At 45.7% G+C, this 21,796-nt stretch overlaps 1 protein-coding gene and 1 long non-coding RNA gene across 4 annotated transcripts in view; one reads left to right on the forward strand and one right to left on the reverse strand.

Moving 5' to 3' along the window:
- The window catches only part of LOC144696884 (uncharacterized), a 410,945-nt gene extending 403,024 nt beyond the window's left edge, over positions 1-7,921 (reverse strand). Inside the window, exons 1-2 of the long non-coding RNA XR_013580268.1 lie at positions 7,874-7,921; positions 7,150-7,265 (exon numbers count right to left, since the gene is read on the reverse strand). This is a non-coding gene — a long non-coding RNA (uncharacterized LOC144696884). The remainder of the gene's footprint in view (positions 1-7,149; positions 7,266-7,873) is intronic.
- Positions 7,922-18,818: 10,897 nt separating this feature from the next.
- On the forward strand, positions 18,819-21,479 carry LOC144698220 (uncharacterized). 3 transcript variants are annotated; one of them, XM_078570198.1, is made up of 2 exons: positions 18,819-18,873; positions 20,266-21,479. In XM_078570198.1, the coding sequence occupies exon 2, from the start codon at positions 20,634-20,636 to the stop codon at positions 21,210-21,212; it is 579 nt and encodes a 192-aa protein (XP_078426324.1). In that variant the 5' UTR covers positions 18,819-18,873; positions 20,266-20,633; the 3' UTR covers positions 21,213-21,479. The 3 variants fall into 3 exon arrangements, with proteins under 3 accessions (XP_078426324.1, XP_078426326.1, XP_078426323.1); XM_078570200.1 differs by having other exon boundaries at positions 18,838-18,888; XM_078570197.1 differs by lacking the exon at positions 18,819-18,873 and adding an exon at positions 18,889-18,919 and having other exon boundaries at positions 20,239-21,479.
- Positions 21,480-21,796: the final 317 nt, after the last annotated feature.

Consider the following 21,796-nt stretch of genomic DNA (forward strand, 5'->3'; position numbering starts at 1 on the left):
ATCTTAGTCACAGTCACATAGGATGTCATTTGTGACTTGGATAAGAGCTGTTTCAGTACTGTGACAGGGGCAAAAACATGATTGGAGGGATTCAGAGATGGAGTTCTGGGAAAGATGGGCAGGGATTTGGGAGGTGACAACAAGGACTTTGGAGAGGAAAGAGAGACTGGAGATGGGGCAGTAGTTTGGAAAGACAGTGGGGACAAAGATTTGTTTTTTGAGAAGGGTATAATGATGGCAGATTTGAAGGAGAGAGGGACAGTACCTGAGAGAGAAAACTGTTATCATAGTCAGTGAACATGGGGAAGTTGAGTGATCAGTAGTTTAGTTGCAACAGGGTTGATGAAGGAGGTGGGTTTCATGGACAAGATGAGCTCTGAGAGGGCCTGAGGGGAGATGGGAGAGAAACTACAGAAAGATGAGAGTTCAAGGCTCGGGTAATGGGGAACTTTAGGGAGGGCGAGTGGAAGGGAGGGAAGCAGCAGAGGCAGCTGATCGGATTATCTCAATCTTAGTGACAAAGGAGCTCCATGAGATCCTCACACCGGTTGCTGGGGGTGAGGATGGAGGCTAGGGGAGAGGGAGAGCACTTCAAAATGAAGTAACTTGTGTTAGAGATATTAAAAAGATTCAACACATTGTGTCTTTAGCACAAAACTAATTTATGTGACATTTGTCCAGAATATTAGCCCCTCTAAGTGGTCTGTAGTTTATTAACATCAGCAGAAACAGATCCCAGGGAACAGGGTTCAGTCCTGGATGTGATTAATAGCAAATTCCCAGCACTTTAGTTACTTGTGAACTTGCTGGTGTCTCAGCAGGTTGGATGAGGTAGTGAATCCCTTCCCACACTGGAGGCAAGTGAATGGTCTCTCCCCAGTGTGAACTCGCTGGTGTGCCAGCAGGTTGGATGAGGTAGTGAATCCCTTCCCACAATGGGGGCAGGTGAATGGCTTCTCCCCAGTGTGAACTCGTTGGTGTGTCAGCAGGTGGGGTGAATGACTAAATGCCTTCCCACACTGGGGGCAGGTGAATGGCTTCTCCCCAGTGTGAATTCGTTGGTGTGCCAGCAGGTTGGATGAGGTAGTGAATCTCTTCCCACACTGAGGGCAGATGAATGGCCTCTCCCCAGTGTGAATTTGCTGGTGTCTCAGCAGGGTGGATAACTGAGTGAATCCCTTCCCACACTGGGGGCAGGTGAATGGCTTCTCCCCAGTGTGAACTCGCTGGTGTCTCAGCAGGTGGGATGAGGTAGTGAATCTCTTCCCACACTGAGGGCAGATGAATGGCCTCTCCCCAGTGTGAATTTGCTGGTGTCTCAGGAGGCTAGATAACTGAGTGAATCCCTTCTCACACTGGGGGCAGGTGAATGGCCTCTCCCCAGTGTGAACTTGCTGGTGTGTTAGCAGGCTGTGTGACTCAGTGAATCCCTTCCCACACTCAGAGCAGGTGAACAGTCTTTCCCCCGTGTGAACTTGCTGGTGTCTCAGCAGGTGGGATGACTGAGTGAATCCATTCCCACACTGGAGACAGATGAATGGCCTCTCCCCAGTGTGAATTCGCTGGTGTACAGTGAGTTGGGATGATTCTCTGAACCCAGTCCCGCATTTAGAGCACTTAAATGGTCTCTTGTCAGTGTGAACACATTGATGGGACATCAGCTCCCAGGAACTTTTATAGCACTTCCTGCAGTCTGGGCATTTAAAAGGTCTCTCTTCACTGTGAACTCGCTGGTGGCTCAGTAGGTGGGCTGAAAGAGTAAATCCCTTCCCACAATTTGAGCAGGTGAACGACCTCTCCCCAGTGTGACTGCGCCGATGCCCTTCCAGCTCAGATGGGAATCTGAATCCCTTCCCACAGTCCCCACATTTCCATGGTTTCTCCCGGATGTGGCTGTGCTTGTGTCTTGACAGGCCAGATGATCGGTTGAAACCTCGTCCACACGCAGGACACGTGTACAATTTCTCTCCACTGTGAATGGTGCTTTTTCCTTCCACGTTCAAAATCAAATGATATTCAGGTTACGATAAATCGGGCGACTGTCAGATTCTGCTGTGATGTTTTGTTTCTGTTTCCTGACTGCAAATCCTCTCCTTCTAATCCCCTGTGAAACTGATTTAAAACAGAAAAAAGGGAGTGAGAGAGAACCCACAAAATCACAAAGGCAGGTTGAGCTGAATGAATCTGGTAATTTGTGGGGCTGGCACGAGGCAAAAGTGACCATAATGCTGGATTGTCATAAAAACCCAACTGGTTCACTAATGTCCTTCAGGGAATGGAACCTGTCACCTGGTCTGGGTCTACACAAGACTCTGCCTCCATGGGAGGAAAGAGAGAGGTGGGAGATGCAGGGGGTGAAGATGTGTTTAATACATCTTCAGCTCAACCAGAACTTTGGCAGAATATCCCAAGCCCTCAACGTCCCACGACCTAGAAGGACGAAGGTAACAGGTGTCAATGAACACCATTACCTCCAGCTCACACACTGTCCAGACTTGTCTGACATGCAGTACTGGATGAGCAGAAATTTCCTCCATTTAAATGTTGGGAAGATGAAAGCCATTGTTTTCAGTCCCTGCTACAAACTCCACTCCCTAACCACTGACTCCATCCCTCTTGCAGCTCTCTGAGGCTGAACCAGACTGTTCACAATCTTGTTGTCATATTTTAGCCCAAGCTGAGCTTCTCACTACAAATCACTAAAACCAGCCATTTCCACCTCAGTAAAATCGCCCAACTGTGTTCCTGCCTCAGTTCATCTGCTGCTGAAACTCATCCATTCCTTTGTTCCCTCTAAACTGAACGATTTGACTGTGCTTCTTGTCGGCCTCCCAGATTCAACTCCATAGAAACTGGAGGTCACCCAAAACTCAGCAGCTCATGTCCTTACTTGTACCAAGTCTTGTTCACCATCATCCCCTGTGTTCCCTGACGGTCGTGGTCGTCTCCAGCCCTTCAGCCTTCCAGGATTATCTGAGATCATCTAATTCTGACCCACCCCTGGCTCCAATTCCTCCCGTGCATCCACAATCTCCTCCAGCCTCCTCAGCTGCCTGTTCCACCCCAGTCCGTCTCCACCAGCCGCACTGAGCATGCTCTGAGCACAGCCCGGCCCCCACGCAGTCGCTCTGGGTTCCTGTTCTCATCGATAGGGGGCTTTCTGACCCATGAGGCATTCTGAGTAATCCTGCCACCATTGAGGCCAATCAGCGAACAGACAATTTTTTTCAACACCAGCTCTGAAGAAGTGTCATATGGACTCGAAACGTTAACTCTGTTTGTCTCTCCACAGATGCTGTTAGACCTGTTGAGCTTTTCGAGCAATTTCTGTTTTTGTTTCAGATTTCCAGCATGTGCAGTTTTTTGCTTTTGCCTTAGGCAATTTTTTTTCCCCCAGTTGGTAAAACAGAAGTTCCATGAATGAGGGGGATATTGGACAGGAAGCACAATGAGAGGTTCAGACACTTTATTAAATACTCACAGCAGAAGCACATTAATCTGATCGGAGATCACTTCCTCATGAGCAGCCAGCTGAGTGGAGCCTCCTGAGATTCTGTTCCCTTTCCAGTCAGTATTTACAGGAGCTGGGACATGGAAAAGAGTCTCAGTAAAATCAGGGATTTATTTGTTCACTGTTTTAAAATGGGCCTGGGCTCACACTCGAAGTTTGTGCAGCCTGTGACTCCCTGGGATTATTAACCCTCCCCTTCCAGACCCTTTGGGCTCTCTATTGTTTCTCAATATCCTCCCGGCCCTGTGACTCCCGAGGTTTATTAACCCTCCCTCTCCAGGCCCTTTGGACTGTCTAATGTTGGACTATGTATTGTTTTTCAATGTCCTCCTGGCCTTGTTGTATCTGATCCAATAAAAACCCTCTTTACATCACACAGGGAACAGCTTTAGACATGTTCTGACTTTTCACCTCAATCTTATTCTGCTGAATGATCTTACTGACCGTTCCCTTTCTCTCGATCAGTCCGTCCACCATCTCTTTTCTGGATTTCACTCCTTCTTGTTGTTCCAGGATTTCATCTCTCTGCCTTTTATTTCTTTTACTGAAGATTCCTGTCCATTGCTGCCTCACAGCCTCGTCCTGTTCCCACATATTCTCCATGTCTAAGTGCTTCCCAGCGGCCGTGCCAGCCATGGCCCCTATTCCAGCCCAGTCACTGATCCCTCTCTTCCCTCCACCCTTTTTACTGGTGTCACTATCACAGGAACGATTGCAGAGTTTTGCAAAACTGCCTTAACGCCGGGGTCTTGGCTACTGGTGGTCATAGTCCACCCATCTCTCTCCCTGCGTTCTGACTTCTGAAATCCCCGGATAATTCCCTTATCATCTGAACATCAAGGTGCTTGAAGATGGGATGATATAACCTTGGGGACGGGTGTATTGGGGTTCAGGGCAAATATTACAGGAATTATTTTAAATCTTGTATCATTATATCGGCTTTCTGAGTATGGGTGATGATTAAACCATTTGTGGGACCAATTTCTTATGGCAGGACAGATTGAGGGGTAGTCAGTGAAGCATATGGGGCCTTCGGCTTCATAAATAGAGGTACTGAGTATAAAAACAGAGGCATTATTTTGGCATTTATAAGGAAGGCAAATGGAATTTTGGCATTTTTTGCAAAAGGAAGAGTATAAAAATAGGGAAGTGTTGTTGCAACTGTACAAGGCTTTGGTGAGACCGCACCTGGAGTACTGTGCACAGTTTTGGTCCCCTTACTTGAGGAAGGATTTAGTTGCACTGGAGGCGGTTTGGAGGAGGTTCACTAGATTGATTCCAGAGATGTGGGGCTTGTCTTATGAGGAGAGATTGAGCAGTTTAGGCCTATACTCGCTAGAGTTTAGAAGGATGAGAGGAGATCTAATTGAGGTATATAAGATGCTAAAGGGGATAGACAAAGTAGACGTGGAGCGGATGTTTCCCCTTGTGGGGCATTCTAGAAAAAGAGGCCATAGTTTGAGGCTAAGGTGTGGTAGATTTAAATGAGATGAGGAGGAATTACTTTTCTCAAAGGGTCGTGAATCTATGGAATTCACTATTCCAGAGTGCAGGGGATACCGGGACACTGAATAATTTTGAGGAGATAGATTTTTAATTAGTAATGGGTTGAAAGGTTATGGGGAGAAGGCGAGAAATTGGAGTTGAGGCCGAAATGAGATCAGCCGTGATCGTATTGAACGGCTGGGCAGGCTCGAGGGGCCGAATTGCCTATTCCTGCTCCTAGTTCTTATGTTATAGAGTTTTGGTTAGGTCACAACTAGAATATTGCATCCAGTTCTGGTCCCCAGTCTTTAGGAAGAATGTGAGGGGCCTTGATAAGGTGCAGAGGAGATTTACCAGAATGGTTCGAGGGATGAGGGATTTTAGCTACAAGGTTTGGCTGGAGAAGCTGGGGTTGTTCTCTTTGGAGCTGGGGGATTGAGGGGAGATTTGATAGCGGTGTACAAGATTATGAAAGGTTTAGAATAAGATAGACAAAGGAAATCCTTTTCCATTAGCTGATGGTACAAGGATACAGGTTTTGGGCAAGAGATGCAAGAGGGGATATGAGGAAGAACTTTTTTCACAGCAAGTAGGGTCACGTGATTTGTTCAACCAATGTGTAGCTAGTGCGGGGGTATAAATTCTAGGGGAGGAGTTTCCTAGGAAGTGGTTGCAGGAGGGGCTGGCTGGATACAAGCAGCCACACAAGCTCTTGTCTAAATAAAGCTTAATTTGTTTGACTAAAAAGCCTCTAAGAGCATGTTTCTACAATAATAACCTGGAACTCAGCCCACGAGGGTGGTGGAAGTGGAGACGATTAATCATTTCAAAAGGAAATTGGATGTTATACTGCCAGGATTTTATGAAGGATTTGACCATGTTAAGTGCATGCTGGACCCTGAAGTTCTGGTCACTTATCATTTAACTTCTCCACCCCACTCCCACTCTGACCTCTGTGTCCTTGGCCTCCTGAACTGTTCCAATGAAGCTCAAGGGGAGTTTGAGGAACAGCAGCTCATCTTTCGATTTGTCACTTTACAACCTTCCAGACTCAGCATCGAGTTCAGTAGTTTCTGCACCAACAGAGAGTTGTCAGGATCAGGAACGCTCTACCTGAAAAGGTGCTGGAACCTGATTCTATGTTTAGTCTCCGCCCACTTGTCCCAGATTCCCCAACCAGTGAATATAGTTTCTCTCTATCAACCCGGTCAGTTCCAATTAATATCCCAAAAACTTTGATCAAATCACCTCTTCATCTTCTAAATTCCCGGGTTTCCGGGATTACAATGCTCATAGTGAGGTGCGGTGCTGGATTTTAGCAGAAGGAATAGGGAGAGGGAAGATATAATTCATGGCTCAGTTCTAAAGAGTGTGCATGGACAGAGGGACCCGGGGTTCATGTGCTTTGATCTCTGAAGGTGACAGGATGTATTAAGAGAGAAGTTAGCAAAGCCGATTGGATCTTGAGCTACATAAATAGTGACATTGAGAACAAAAACAGGAAGCTATGCTGAATCTTTACAAAGCACTGGTTAGGCTCCAATTTAAGTATCTTCTGGTCACCAGACGTTAGCAAGGATGTGAAGGTCCTTGAGAAGGTGCAGAGGAGGTTTACCAGAATGGTTCCTGCAAAGGAGGTTGAGGTGGGATTTGATTGAGGTGCACAAGGTTCTGGCAGGTTTAGATAAGGTGGACAAAGAAAAGCTGTTCCCATCAGCTGATTGTACAAGGACTCGGGGACACAGATTTAAGGCTTTGGGTAAAAGGTACGGGAGATGTGATGAAGAATGTTGTTACACAGTGAGTGGTAATGACCTGGAGTTTACTGCCTACGAAAGGAGGTGGAAACGGATATGATGAATGATCTCAAAAGGAAATTGGACAGACACGCGAGGGAAATAAACCTGCAAGGATATGGGGATAGAGCAGGGGCAGGGGAATGGGATGACTGGATTGCTCCAGAAAACTGGCATGGACTCAATGGGCTAAATGGCTTCCTCTGTACCATAATGACTCTTTTGTGTAATCTTCTTCTGTAATTTAACCCTTGGAGTTTGGATATCACTCAGGTAAAACTGTGCTACACTCCCTCCCGGTGTTTTTCCAGTCACATTGATATCTGAAATTTTCTCCCACAAACAGAACAGACAAACCTTCCACATTCAGATGCTGCTGATATTCAGTTTCTGATGAATCGAGTGAATCTGTCAGATCTTGTTGTGATGTTTGGTTTGAGTTTCCCGTCTATCAATCCTCCAATTCCAGTGCCCTGTAAAGTTTACAGAAACCATCACTGTCAGTCTAGGACAGAAATTCACAATATTCTCTCCTCTAGGGTTGCCAACTCTGATTAAATGGAGGTTCCATCACATGACTTGTCCCTATGCTCCAGCCATGAGTCGGCCAACACATCCTTCCTTGTGACACACTGCCTTCTCAGGCCAATTGGAAAGCAAAATGTCTCGTGACGCAATTGGATGATGATTTGTCCCACTTTCAATATTTTAATAAAGAGAAACATTCAAAGAAAATTACAAATTAAAACAATCTTTTTAATGCCCTTAAGATATTTCTCCAGTGCTGCACACAGCAATGTCCTGGAGATTGAGCTTCAGCTCCTGGAAACTCCAGTCCAATCCTGGAAGGTGGCAACCCACTCTTTGCCTGTCTCCTAATCCAGGATCACAGCGCATGCGCCCTGCTGTACCGGGCCTGTGAACGGAAGGCGCCCCGCAGCTCATAGACCTTTCGGTGCTAATGCGGGACCGGTAACTTTTTACTCGGGGTTCGAAGCCTCCGCGTAGTATTTATGAAGCCCCCCCGCCCATTCCGCTGGCTCTAATCCTCCCCGCTCACCCACCGACTCCATTACTCAACTGCACTCGATTGTTTCTTCCCCGTTCCTTGCAGCGCCATTGACAGTCTGCACTGCGCATGCTCTACTCTCAGCGGGAAACTGCGCCTGCGCGAGGCGCGCCGGTCGTGTGGATAGGGCACATTCTTACCCGCAGTGAATGCTGGGTCAGAGCGACGCCATTGTGATCATACATTTTTTTTAGTAGAACATTGTGATTTGCGATCAGAATTCCGATTACAATTGGAGCCATTTGTCCAAGTTACAAATTTACTAAATTAATTGATACAGCAACTAAAGAGCACGTGTCTTCCACCATAGTTCTGTCCTGGGTGTGATTAACAGCAGAACAAACCCCTACAGTTAGATGTGGACTCACTGGAGTCTCAGTAGGTGGGGTGAACAAGTGATTTTTTTTCCATAGACATAAGGGTTAAACTATCCCTCCCGAATAAGAATGGACTAGTCGTAGATCAAAAGTGTTGGATTTCTAAAGTTGGAGTGTTAACCAGGGGGCAAATTGAGTGAATGCCTTTGCACACACAATGAGTCTGATTCTCCTCCCTCAAATGTGAACGTGCTGTTGCGTCAGTAAGTGGGATGACTGAGTAAATCCTTTTCCACATTCAGCTTTCAAATTATCTTTGCACGGTGAGGTTTTATCTAAGAATTTCCAGCTCAGGCGGGAATCACAAATCCTTCTGGTGGTTAGTTTCACAATCTTTTTTAAAATTCATTCAAGGGATGTGGGCGTCGCTGGCTAGGCCAGCATTTATTGTCCATCCCTAATTGCCCTTGAGAAGGTGGTGGTAATCTAGCTTCTTGAACCACTGCAGTCCATGTGGTGTAGGTACACCCACAGTGCTGTTAGGGAGGGAGTTCCAGGATTTTGACCCAGCAACAGCAAAGGAACGGCAGTATATTTCCAAGTCAGGATGGTGAGTGGCTTGGATGGGAAGTTCCAGGTGGTGGTGTTTCCCAGGGATCTGCTGTCCTTGCCCTTTTAGATGGTAGTGGTCTTGGTGCTGTCTAAGGTGAGTTCTTGCAGTGCATCTTGTAGATGGTACACACTTCTGCTACTGTGCGTCAGTGGTGGAGGGAGTGAATGTTTGTGGATGGGGTGCCAGTCAAGTGGGCTGCTTTGTCCTGGATGGCGTTGAGCTTCTTGAGTGTTGTGGGAGCTGCACTAATCCAGGCAAGTGGAGAGTATTCCATCACACTCCTGACTTGTGTCTTGTAGATGATGAAGTCAGGAGGTGAGTTATTGCCACAGGATTCCTAGCCTCTGACCTGCTCTTGTAGCCACAGTATTTATATGGCTAATCTTGTTCAGTTCCTGGTCAATGGTAACCCCCAGGATGTTGATAGTGGGGGATTCAGCAATGGTAATGCCATTGAATGTAAAGGGGTGATGGTTAGATTCTCTCTTGTTGGAGATGGTAATTGCCTAGCACTTGTGTTGCAAATGTTACTTCCCACTTGTCAGTCAAGCTTGGATATTGTCCAGGTCTTTCTCCATTTGAACATTGACTGCTTCAATATCTGAGGAGTCGCAAATGATGCTGAACACTGTGCAGTCATCAGTGAACCTCCCCATTTCTGACCTTGTGATGGAAGGAAGGTCATTGATGTAGCAATTGAGGTAGTGTCCGAGGCCCAATCGCCAGTGATGTCCTGGAGCTAAGATGACTGACCTCCAACAACCATAACCATCTTCCTTTGTGCTAGGTATGACTCCAACCAGCAGAGAGGTTTCCCTGATTCCCATTGACTCCAGTTTCACCAGGGCTACCTAATACCACACTCGGTCAAATGCGGCCGTGCTGTCAAGGGCAGTCACTCTCACCTCACCTCAGGAGTTCAGCTCTTTTGGCATTGATTGAACCAGGGCTGTAATGTGGTCAGGAGCTGAGTGGCCCTGGCGGAACCCAAACTGGGCGTCAATGAACAGATTATTGGGGCTGGAGACTGATGGGGCAGTAATTGGATGGGTTCGATTTGTCCGGCATTTTGTGTACAGGAAATACCTGGGGAATTTTCCTCATTGCCAGATGGATGCCAGTGTTGTAGCTGTACTGGAACAGCTTGGCTAGGGACGTGGAACGTTCTGGAGCACAAGTCTTTAGTACTATTGCTGGAATATTGTTTGGGCCCATAGCCTTTGCAGTATCCAGTGTCTTTAGCTCTTTCTTGATGTCACATGGAGTTCATTTCAGCATTTTCCAGTTAAAGAAAAGCAAAATACTGTGGATGCTTCAAATCTTAATTAAAAACAGAAAATTTTGGAAATACTCAGCAATTCTGGTAGCATTTGTGAAGAGAGAAACAGTTTACATTTCAGGCCCATGATCTTTCATCAGAACTGGACTGCATCTGTGCACAGATTTAAATATTAATCTTCTGTTTCCATCCACAGATATGCTGAGTATTTCCAATGTTTTCTGTTTTTAATCTCTGGTTTAAAATGTTGCTCTGGAATTGCATATTAAATTTATTAGCGACTAAATGATATTTATTCTCATTCTGTCTGCAAGTGGAAACATCTGCCACTTGTCTACCCTGTCAAACCCTTTCATAGTCTTAAAGGATCAGGTCATCCTTCATTCTCTTTTCTAGAGAAAACATTTACAGCCTGTCCCGTCTTTCTTAATGGGTGTCACCTGCCAGTTCTGGCATCATTCTAGTATTTTTTTCTTGCATCTTCTCCAGTCCTTTTAGTTCTATCTTATAATATGGAGACCTAAGCTAATCTGAGCAGCAAACTCACCATTGTCCCCAAAAGCGCGTATGTTTCAGTATTTTACTCATTTTCCCATGAGATGAATATAAAATGGGATGGAATAACCAGATCTAATGAGCCAGACTGGAGTAATTACAAAGTTGTCTCTTCTCCTTACAGTGAAACGGTGGCTGTTTTACTCTTAATCTGTCAATTATGACATTAAGAATAACATGTCAGAGAAAGACAAGATTTCAGTGCTGTGACACTAGGCCAGACTAAAGTTCAGTTTATATGATTGCCGAGCAGTGATCAGGAGCACTTGCAAATTATTCTCTGTCTTGAATATATTCCAGATGCAAATCCATGAACGTTTAGATACTGGGGAATCAATGGTTTGGAGATAGGGAGGAGAAGTGGAGTTAAGGAGGAAGAGCATTTAATGGTGTAGTGGCCATACGTTCTCCTGCTGCTCCTATTTCTGGTCTTCTTATGAACATCATTTTGTATCATTTCCGTGTGAGCACAGCAGATGCTGCACCCACCCTTTCATCTCCTCCCTTCCTACATTCCCAGCTATCAATACGCTTTCCAGGTGGCACAGTGATTTCCTTGTACTTGTTGCAATTTAGCATCGTGTTTTCATTACTCATGATGCCATCTCTCCTACACTGAGGAGATTAAATCAAATTGAGTGACTGCTTTGTGGAACATCACCATTCAGTTTGCAAACGTGATACTGAGCTTCTGATCATTTACTATTTTAGTTCTCTGCCTCACTTCAGTTCTGACCTCTCTGTCCTCAGCCTCCTGCACTGTTCCAATAAATCTCAAAGGAAACTCGAGGAACAGTGCTCATCATTGATTAGACACTTTGCAACCTTCTGGACTCAACATTAATTTCAACAATTTTGGATCATAACCACCACTCCCATTTTTTCAGACAGTAGGTGCTTGTAATTGTTCTGCTGTTATCATTCATATCTCATCTGGGCCTGTCTTTTGTCTCTTCAGTTGTCCCATTAGTTTATTTACTTGTCTCCTTATCACCCAGTGTTGCCTTGCATCATCTGCTTTATCATTTAATCACTCCAGCCTTCCATCCTATCACAAGACCGTTTGTTCTTTTCTCCTTTCCCCTTCTCATTTCCCTGACTCCGTACATGCTGGAAAACAACTAAATCTCTAAATTCTTCCAGCTTGGATAAAAATTTAGCGACCTGAAACATTTACTCTGTTTCCCTCTCCGTAGACACTCCATCTCTAGCTCTAATTCCCGAACAGAAAATGCTGCCAAGAGTCATCAAGTCAGGCTTGAGTCTGTGGCCGCTCTCAGCGTTTGAAACCGTCACAATGCCCGGGTGATTAACGGCAGCTCCGGACCAATAGGAAGAGTGGGCGGGACTGGAAGACTGAGCGGGACAATCTGGTCCTCCAACCAATCGGAATGAAGGAAGGGTGCCACCTGATCACCCATCAGGCTGGCGCCCTGCGCGCAGGCGCAATGTCGTTGTGACTGCAGACTGGGGCTTGCGGGAGTTGAAGGAGGAAGGATGGGGGGACAAGGTGAGAAACAGCGTAACTGAGGAGAGGAATGGAGCCGGAGAATGTACTGGATGCTTCATAAACGCTAGGTATCGGCCTCTAAACCCGAATGAGAAGCTGCCGGATCCGCGTTTGCACCAAATCGAGCAAAGCTGCCGACCTCCTCCGGTCACAGGCCCGAATGAACGGCCGCCATCTTTCTAGGGTCAATGTGCAGCAGTACGCATGCGCAGTAATCCCTGTCCCTGACAGCAGGAGGAGAGAATGGTGTTCATTTCTATCCTAGACTGACAGGGATGGATTTTGGAAACTCCTTTTACAGGGGGTTAGAAGGGGAGGATTTACACCCAGCAAACTAAAACCAAGAGAGATGTTTGTCTCTTCTCAATTTCTATCCTGGATTGACAGTGATGAGTTTTGTAAACCAGAACAAATATTTCTGTTATGAAAGATTGAAAAGGGTGGAGCTTTCTTTTTCCTTTAGAAAATGGACGAGTTAGCAGTGAGTTGATAGAGGTCTTCACAATGATCAATGGGTTGGACGCGGTAGATATGGAGAGAATGTTTTCACTTGAAATTTCTTGAGAGTGATTACAATGTGAAACTCATAGGAAACCATTGAGATAATTTTGAAAGGAAACTAGATGAGTACGTGAGGGAAATGGGAATAGAAAGATAAGCTGAAAGGATGAGATGAGGTGCATGGAATGGGAGGAGAAGCATGTGGTGTATAAAAACCAGCGTAGTCGTTGGACAGAATGGCCTTTCTTTTTTGAATATTCTGAGTATTTTAATGTAAACTCCTTTTACAGGGTATTCAGAGGGTTGGATTTGCAGATGGGAAATTCAAACCAAACATCATGTCAAGATCTGATAGAGTCACTCGATTCATCAGAACCTGAATATCATCGGCCTTTGAATTTGGAAGAAGAAATGTCTGTCTGTAAGGAAAGATTTTAAACAACGTTGTGACTGGAATAGCACTGAGACATACACACATGAGTGAGAGTGTTCCAGTGCAATGATTGGAAAGAGTTTTAACCAGCCTGAAAAAAAAGTGCACCATTCACAGCAGGGAGAGACTGTACACGTGTTCTGTGTGTGGATGAGGCTTCAACTGATTGTCAAACCTGGAGAGAAACAAGGACACCCACACCATGGAGAAACCATGGAAATGTGGGGACTGTGGGAAGGGATTCAATTACCCATCTGAGTTGGAAACTCATCGACGTATTCACACTGGGGAGAGGCCGTTCACCTGCTCTGTGTGTGGAAAAGGATTCACTCAGTCATCCAGCCTCCACACACACCAGCATGTTCATACTGGTGGCAGGCCATTCACCTGCCTTGAATGCGGGAAGGGATTTAATGCATTATCAACCCTCCGGACTCACCAGCAGGTTCACTCTGATCAAAGACCATTTAAATGTTCTGACTGTGAGAAGAGCTTTAAAATCAGAAAGGATCTACTGATATACCAACGCTCTCACACTGGGGAGAGGCCATTCACCTGTGCAGTGTGGGGGAAGAGATTCACTCAGTCATCCCACCTCCTGACACACCAACTTGTTCACACTGATAAGAGACCTTTTAAATGTTCTGACTGTGAGAAGAGCTTTAAAAGTAAAAAGGATTTACTGAACCACCAACGCACTCTGACTGGGGAGAGACCATTCACCTGCTCCGTGTGTGGGAAGGGATTCACTTGTTCATCCCACCTTCTGACACACCAATTTGTTCACACTGATCAGAGACCGTTCCATTGTTCTGACTGTGAGAAAAAATTTAAAAGCAAAAAGGATCTTCTGAAACATCAACACATTCACACTGGGGAGAGGCCATTCACCTGCTCTATCTGTGGGAAGGGATTCACTCGGTTAGCCCACCTGGTGAGACACCATCGAGTTCACACTGGGGAGAGGCCGTTCACCTGCTCTGAGTATGGGCAGGAATTCATTGATTCATCCAACCTTCTGAAGCATCAGCGATTTCATTCTGGGGAGAGACCATACACTTGCCCCTTGTGCAGGAACAGATTCACTCAGTCATCCCATCTCACTACACACCAGCTTGTTCACACTGATCAGAGACCTTTTAAATGTTCTGACTGTGAAAAGAGATTTAAAAGTAAACAGAATCTGCTGACACACCAGCGTGTTCACACAGGGGAGAGGCCATTCACCTGCTCCGTGTGTGGGAAGGGATTCGCTCAGTCAAACAACCTGCTGAGATGCCAGCAAGTTCACATGCGACAGTGGGGGTTGGATTCTGCTGTTATTGCTGCTGTTAATCACATCCAGTGCTGAATCATGTCTGGATACCTGTTTCCAGTGGGGCTCCACAGTTTTGTGGTTTATAGCAATCATTTAGACTTAAATGTGGGGATCATGAGTAAGAAGTTTGCAGGTGATCCTGAAGTTGTTTATGTGTTTAACAATGAGGAAGAAAGCCATAGACTGCAGGAAGATATCAATGGACTGGTCAGATGGACAGGAAAATGGCAAATGAAATTCAATCTGGAGCAGTGTGAGATAATGAATTTGGGAGGGCAAACAAGACAAGGGAATGAACAATTAATGGGTTAATGCTGAGAAGTGTAGAGGAACAGAGGGACCTTGGAGTGCATATCCACAGATCCCTGAAGGTGGTTGGACAGGTAGATCAGGTGGTCAAGAAGGCATTTGGGACATTTTCCTTTCTTGGCTGAAGTCTAGAATATACAAGCAGGGAGATTATGCTGGAATCGTGCAAAACACTAGTTAGAGCACAGCTAGAGTACTGAGTACAGCTCTGACACTGCATTATAGGAAGGATATTCTCACACCAGAGAGGGTACAGAGGAGATTTATGATTTACAGGATTGAAGAAATTCAACTATGAGGAAAGATTGGATAAGCTGGGGTTATTTTCTGTGGCTGAGGGGAGATTTAATTGATGTGTATGAAATTATGAGGGGCCCAGAATGAGTGGACAGGAAGGACCTTTTTCTCTTAGCAGAGAGATCAATAACCAGAGGGAGGGTATAGTTTAGAATTAAAATAATTGGCAGAAGGAATGAGAGGGGGAGGGAGAAATCATTTCAGCCAATGGGTGGTGCAAGTCTGGAACTCACTATCTGATTGGGTCGTACAGGCAGAAACCCTCATTGCATTTAACAGAAAGACTTGGATATGCAGTTGAATTACTGGAACATACAGGATGACAAACTAAGATCTGCAAAGTGGGATTGGCTGAATAGCTTTATTTCAGCCAGTTCAGACACGATGGGCCAAATGGCCTTTTTCTGTACCAGAACTTTCTGATGCTTTTACTCTGACAGTTGGAGCTTGTTTCTGATGATGTTAATAACCTCGCTAATTGGACTGGAGTTTAATATTCTGGATAAATGTGAAATAAAACAGCTTTGTTTTCAACACGTTGTAGATTTTTGTCTTTCCCACCTGAGTGTTTAACATCACCTGGCTGGAACTCAGAAAGGACAAGCTAGGGTAAGATCATACGGCAGGAACAGAACTTCAGCCTGGACACAGTCCTTCAGGGTCACACTGACAGGGTCTTTCTCATCTCTCTTCACTGACGACAAAGTCCCCATGTGGGTTAATCCTGGGGTATGTAAGAAATGTGTCCCAGCCGCTGTCTTCCATGGTTCAGAGCTCCTAGACACGGAACAGAAGGCTCCTTCACAACTGTGTTTAGAGTCAGGAAGAACAACGGTGAATGCTGGAAATGTGCTGTCAAATCAGAGATTGGTGTAAAGTTGTGATCTGTTTCTGACTAAAAGTGAAACAGCAGGTTTAAGTTTAAGAGAATGACTGTGGTAATTATTCCATGGAGATTTAATGTGTTTTTGTGGCAGTCCTGAATCTAGCACTTTAAAGCTGGTGTTAAAACATTTAAAATAAACCAATTTAAAACTGGGAACATCTAACTGGAGGATTCACAGAAGCCTGTTAACTTCTGGGACAATCATACAGCAGACATTTGATCTCCAAATAAAGGAGGACCTGCAGCGTGTTTTCAGAAACTCCCTGTTTTATTAATGTGTGTGTGTGTGTAAGACACCAGGATAACTAAAACCATATGCCTTGGAACATCCCCAAGGGTGCATTCCTGATAGTTACTCTGAGATCACTCCCGCTGTGGAACTCCACCACTGACCCTGCTGAAGATTGTAGGCTCAGGGATGGGGCCTCCAGGAGTGGACTGTAAGAAAGGTGGGTTTCAGTATCCTGACTAATGGTCCAGACAACTGACTAAAGTGAGGAACCAGAGGAATCCTTACTGAGAACTGTCTGCAGTTTTGTCTGTCAGTGTAGGTCTAGGGGTGAATGATTCCTGACTCCCTGAACTGTCTGACATTGAACCCAGTTTAGAACAAGATGGATTCAGTGTCCAGGAGAATGGGGACCAATATCACCCACAATTGAAGAAGACAAAAGCAGCCGGCTCTAATAATGACTTGGATGAAGGAACTGACTGTATTGTAGCCAAAATCACTGATGATACAAAGCAAGTTGTGAGGAGGATACCAAGAGTCTGCAGAAGGACATGGATAGGTTACCTGAATGGACAAAAATTTGGCAGATGGAGCATCATGTGGGAAAATGGGAGCTTTCCCACTTTGGCGGGAAGAATATAAAAGTAGAAAATTATTTAAAAGGTGAGAGACTGCACAATGCTGCAGTACAGAAGGATCTGGGTGTCATAGAGTCATAGTCATAGAGTCATAGACTTATACAGCACAGAAACAGGCCCTTGGGCCCATTGTGATTGTGCTGGCCATTTTCCAGGACTTGACCCATTGCCCTGTATGCTATGGCATTTCAAGTGGTCATCTAAATACTTCATAAATGTTGTGAGGGTTCCTGCCTCTACCACTCCCTCATGTGTTCTTGTACATGAATCATGAAAAATTAGCATGAAGGTTCAGCAAGTAATGAGGAAGACAAATGGAGTGTTGGCCTTTATTGGAAGGGGGGTGGAGTAGGGAACTTGCTACAACTACACAGGGCATTGGTGAGACAGCAGCTGGAGTACTTGTACAGTTTTGGTCTTCTTACTTAGGGAATGATATACTAACATTGGAATCAGTTCAGAGAAGGTTCATTAGGCCAACTCCTAAGATGAAGGGGTTGTCTTATGAGGAAAGGTTGAACAGGTTGCACCCATACTTGTTGGGATTCAGAAGAATGAGAGGTGAACTTACTGAAACAAAGAAGATTCTGGGGGGGATGACAGTGTAGATACTGAGCAGATGTTTCCCATCATGAAGAAATCTAGAGCTAGGGGACACAGTTTAAAACTAAGGAGTCTCCCATTTAAGACAGAGATGAGGAGGAATTTCTTCTCTCAGGGGGTCGTCAGTCTTTGGAATTCTCTACCCCAGAGAGCAGTAGAGGCCAGGTCATTGAATATATTCAAGGCTGAGTTAGACAGATTTTTGATCTACAAGGGAGTCAAGAGTAATATTTACTTGGATTTATCTAATATTATGGCCCTTACAGACATCAATACTTTATCCCCAGTTTTATTCAGGGTGGCAAGTGTCCATCCAATGGCACAGGACCTGTTCCATGTGAGAATGTGCGGGGGTGGGTGGGGGGAGGATGGCTGTGTGTGTTAGTTTGTGCACATGTGGATGTGTGTGCTTGTGTGTGAGAGAGCATATGGTTCTTTGTGTGTAGGTCTCTGAGTGTGTATGCTGCTTCTCATTAGCTGTAACACAAAACCTTCCTCTCTTTGAGCAGACGATGTTGGTTCTCAGAGAATCCCATCGAGTGATTTGAATGGTACCATTCAGAGATTCTTCATCCAGGGTGAAACCACAGGCTGACCTTGTGCTGTGTAAAACCTGACTCCGACACAACTAGGACCCACTTCGCCTGGAACAACATGAAATGTCTGCTCCTTTCCACATCCCTTCCTTTCCGCACACTGTTATCCTCAGATAGTTCACAAATTCCTTGTGTACATCATCCTTAAGCACCCCTCTGGTCTCCACTTTAAATACTTCCATTGGTCATACTGACAGTTAGCAATGGGATTGCTGCTATCACAGAAATCTGTTCTGAAATACTGTCACCCTGACTTTAAGGCTTCCTGGAGTAAAACACTGATCCAGATCTTCCCACCGAACACCAATCCATATCCTCATCTGAGTTCTAGATTTTGTCTAATATAGAAAACCCCTTTTAAACTTATTCAGCATATCTCATCCATACATAATACAAGAGTTTGTCTTTGAAATCAGTTCTTCCTTTATATTCTTTGTTGTTCTGAATGATGACAGTATTAACCTTCTCCCTAACCTATCCTAACCCTTCTTCCAGTTCATTTATTGAAACCAGAGACTCTCCTTGTTCCAATGGTGACATTCCCTGTCTGCCCAGTTATTCCTCAAAGTCAGCCCTTGAATTGTGTCCATTGTTTCATCATGTTCCCACATTTCAGTAACAAATGTTGAAATATTTGCTCCACACCCACAGGGTTTCATCTGTTTTAAGCCACAAACAGAAAGGTCCAGTTTTCTCCTGGAGTTTGAGACAAATCTTTCAAAATGATGCAGAGTTTCAGCCAATGAGGGAGATCCGGGCTCAGCCCCGCCCCTCATTCATTCCGATTGGTTGGAGGACCAGCCGCTCCCTCTCGGTCCTCGAACCCTGCCCCATCTACCTATTGATGATGGGCATTGTGAGCTGGAGCATGCGCATTGCCGACGATGGCGGATGACTGAAGCGGCTGTGTGGAAATTCTCAGCTGGTGAGTTACCGCCGGGTGGGTCAGGAGGGAGGAAAGGAGCCGGCGGGTGTGTTGGAAGTCTTCATAAACACCTCGTGTAAGCCTCCAGCCCCGAATACGAAGCTTGGGCACAGTATTTGAAAGGGCGACAGCTTCTCGGGCTTTTCTCCGAGACAGGCCCGGGTTAACGGCCGCCACCTTTATCGGGGACAGTGCGCAGCCGGGGCGCCTGCGGAGACAATGAGGGATGATGGAGTTATGGGCTCAGCCCCGCCCCCCCATTCAGTCCGATTGGAGGACCAACCGCTCTCGTTCGGTCCTACAGCCCCATCCCCTATTCCTATTGGTCCGTACCTGCCGTCAATCACTGCCCGGGCATTGTGAGCTGGAGTGACCGTTATGAATAATTATCAGCGCCTGGTGTGCAGCTGCGGGGCTTCTCCCTCCCGGGAACAGGCCCAGGTTAACGGCCGCCATCCTGGGTCAGCGAGTGGAGGATGGTTCACATCAGAGGATGGGGGAGGGGGGGACAATAAATAAGAGGTTACACTTTGGGCTCAAATCAATGAGGAATCTGATCTGTGGGAAGGAAGGAAACCCTGGGAGGTGGGCGGGGAGGATTCAGAAACACCCGCTGGAGGCCCCAAACTCCCAATAAGAACCTGCAGGACCCGCGTTTGTTGCTCCGGGTCTTTTACTTTCTTGCTGAAGCAACAGTAAGTGGGCGGGGCTTCAGGGGCCCAGTGACCAGGAGAGAAAATGATTGATTCATCGATTATATTCTCACTTTCCACACAGGTATTTGAGAACAGAACCCAGCCAGAGTAGACAGAGGGATAAAACTGGGAGTGAGGAAAGGAATGGTGGATATGGTATGAAGGGTTTGGCAGGATGACCATATCACAGGAAGAAAATTGAGGGACAGCCTGCCTTGGGAGTCCATACGAGTGGGTGGGGGTTTGTTGGGTGGGGTGTTGCCTGAGGCGGGGGGTGATGCGGTGAATTGGCTGCCAGAGCTGTTGGAGCACAGAAACAGTGGGGGACAGGGTTCTGTATGGAGAGCGACCAGAACCATAGAACACTACAGCACAGAAAAATAGGCCATTCGGCCCTTCTAGTCTGTGCCGAAATATTATTCCGCTAGTCCCATTGACCGGTCCAATTTAAGGGACAAAACGGAGTTCCGGCACCAGGAAGACCAGAATAACTGACTCTCAAATAGGGGACAATTCTGTAAAATACAGTAAGGTTGGTCACTCTGGGATTTGGATTTCAGCACGGTAGAAGGGAGAGTGTGTGGGATGAGGATTTGCAGGAACATGAGGGGAAAACATGTTCCACAGAAACAAGACTTGTCTGTTCAGAATTTCTGTCCTGTATTTACAGTGATGAGTTTTGTAAATCCTTTTCTAGGATATTAGAACGGGTGGATTTACAGACAGGAGGCTCAAACCGAACATCACAGCATAAACTGATAGAGTCACTCGATTCATCAGGACCTGAAGATCATCAGCCTTTCAATGTGGATGGAGAAATGTTTGCCTGTTCAGTCTGTGTGGAAATGTTTCAAACATCAGTGTGACTGGAAAATCACCAAGACACACATTCACCTGAGTGAGAGTGTTCCAGTAAACTGACTGTGGAAAGTGCTTTAACCAGTTACACAGCCTGAAAAAACTTCACACCATTCACAGTGGGGATAAACTGTACATGTGTTCAGTGTGTCTGGACAAGGCTTCAACTGATCCTCAAACCTTAAGAGACACAAAGACAGCAGCACTATGGAGAAACCATGGAAATGTGAGGACTGTGGAAAAGAATTCAATTCTTCATCCCGGCTGAAAATCCATCAGCGCATTCACACACGGGAGAAGCTGTTCAGCTGTTCTGTGTGTGGGAAGGGATTCACTCGGTCATCCGGCCTTCCGTCACACCAGCGAGTTCACACTGAGAAGAAGCCATTCAGCTGCACAACCTGTGGAGAGAAGTTCAAGTCTTCATCCATCCTCACTGAACACCAGCGGATTCACATGGGTGGGAGACCATTCACTTGCTTCGTGTGTGGAAAGGGATTTACTCAGGTATTCACCCTCCAGTCACACCATCGAATGCACACAAAGGAGAATCCATTCAGCTGTACTTCCTGTGGAAAGAGTTTCAGGCAGTCAACCGACCTCAATGAACACCAACGTACTCACACCGGGGAGAAGCCGTTCACCTGCTCCGTGTGTGGGAAGGGATTCCCTTGGTCATCCCAACTACTGACACATCAGCGAGTTCACACCGGGGACAGACCATTCACCTGCTTCTTGTGTGGGGCGGGATTCACTCAGTCACAACACCTGCTGAGACACGAGTGAGTTCACAAGTGATTACAGGGGTTGGACTCTGCTGTTATTGCTGCTGGTAATCACACCCAGGACTGATAGTCCGACAATATTAGGTTTGTTTTTGCTGATATTCACAACCTTATAACTGGCTGGAGTTTAATATTCTGGAGATGTCACTGACTTTCGGGGCTGCAATGACCCTTTTGAAAGCACCATTTGTGATCTTACCCCTTAATACAAGAACTCTTCTCAAGAACAAGTTTACAATAAAATTATGAACTGTTACTTCAATCCTAATTTATATAAATCTATAATTTGGTGTCAAAGGTTCCATTTTTTACATCTCTTGTTATAAAGTGCTGATTAATCCTTGCTGACAATTCTTACTGACTTGCACATTCTTCAGTGACACCTTCATCATGAGGTTAAATTAATAAGGAACATTAAACAAAGCAGTAAATATTTTACAGGCACATCAATAAAAGCTTCATCAATCAACATTGATATTGATGAAGTTTGGAAGTCGCTGATTCAATCATTTCTGACACAGCAGCAGCAACATTTGGTAAAGGTGGAACCCTCAACAAAGACTGGTTTAGGACCTATTCAGCTGA

The sequence above is a fragment of the Cetorhinus maximus genome, chromosome 23, assembly GCF_964194155.1.
Source record: "Cetorhinus maximus chromosome 23, sCetMax3.hap1.1, whole genome shotgun sequence".
NCBI lineage: Eukaryota > Metazoa > Chordata > Chondrichthyes > Lamniformes > Cetorhinidae > Cetorhinus > Cetorhinus maximus.

Coding starts and splice junctions, on each gene's coding strand:
- LOC144698220 (XM_078570198.1), top strand. CDS start 20,634: ATGGAGAAACCATGGAAATGTGAGGACTGTGGAAAAGAATTCAATTCT.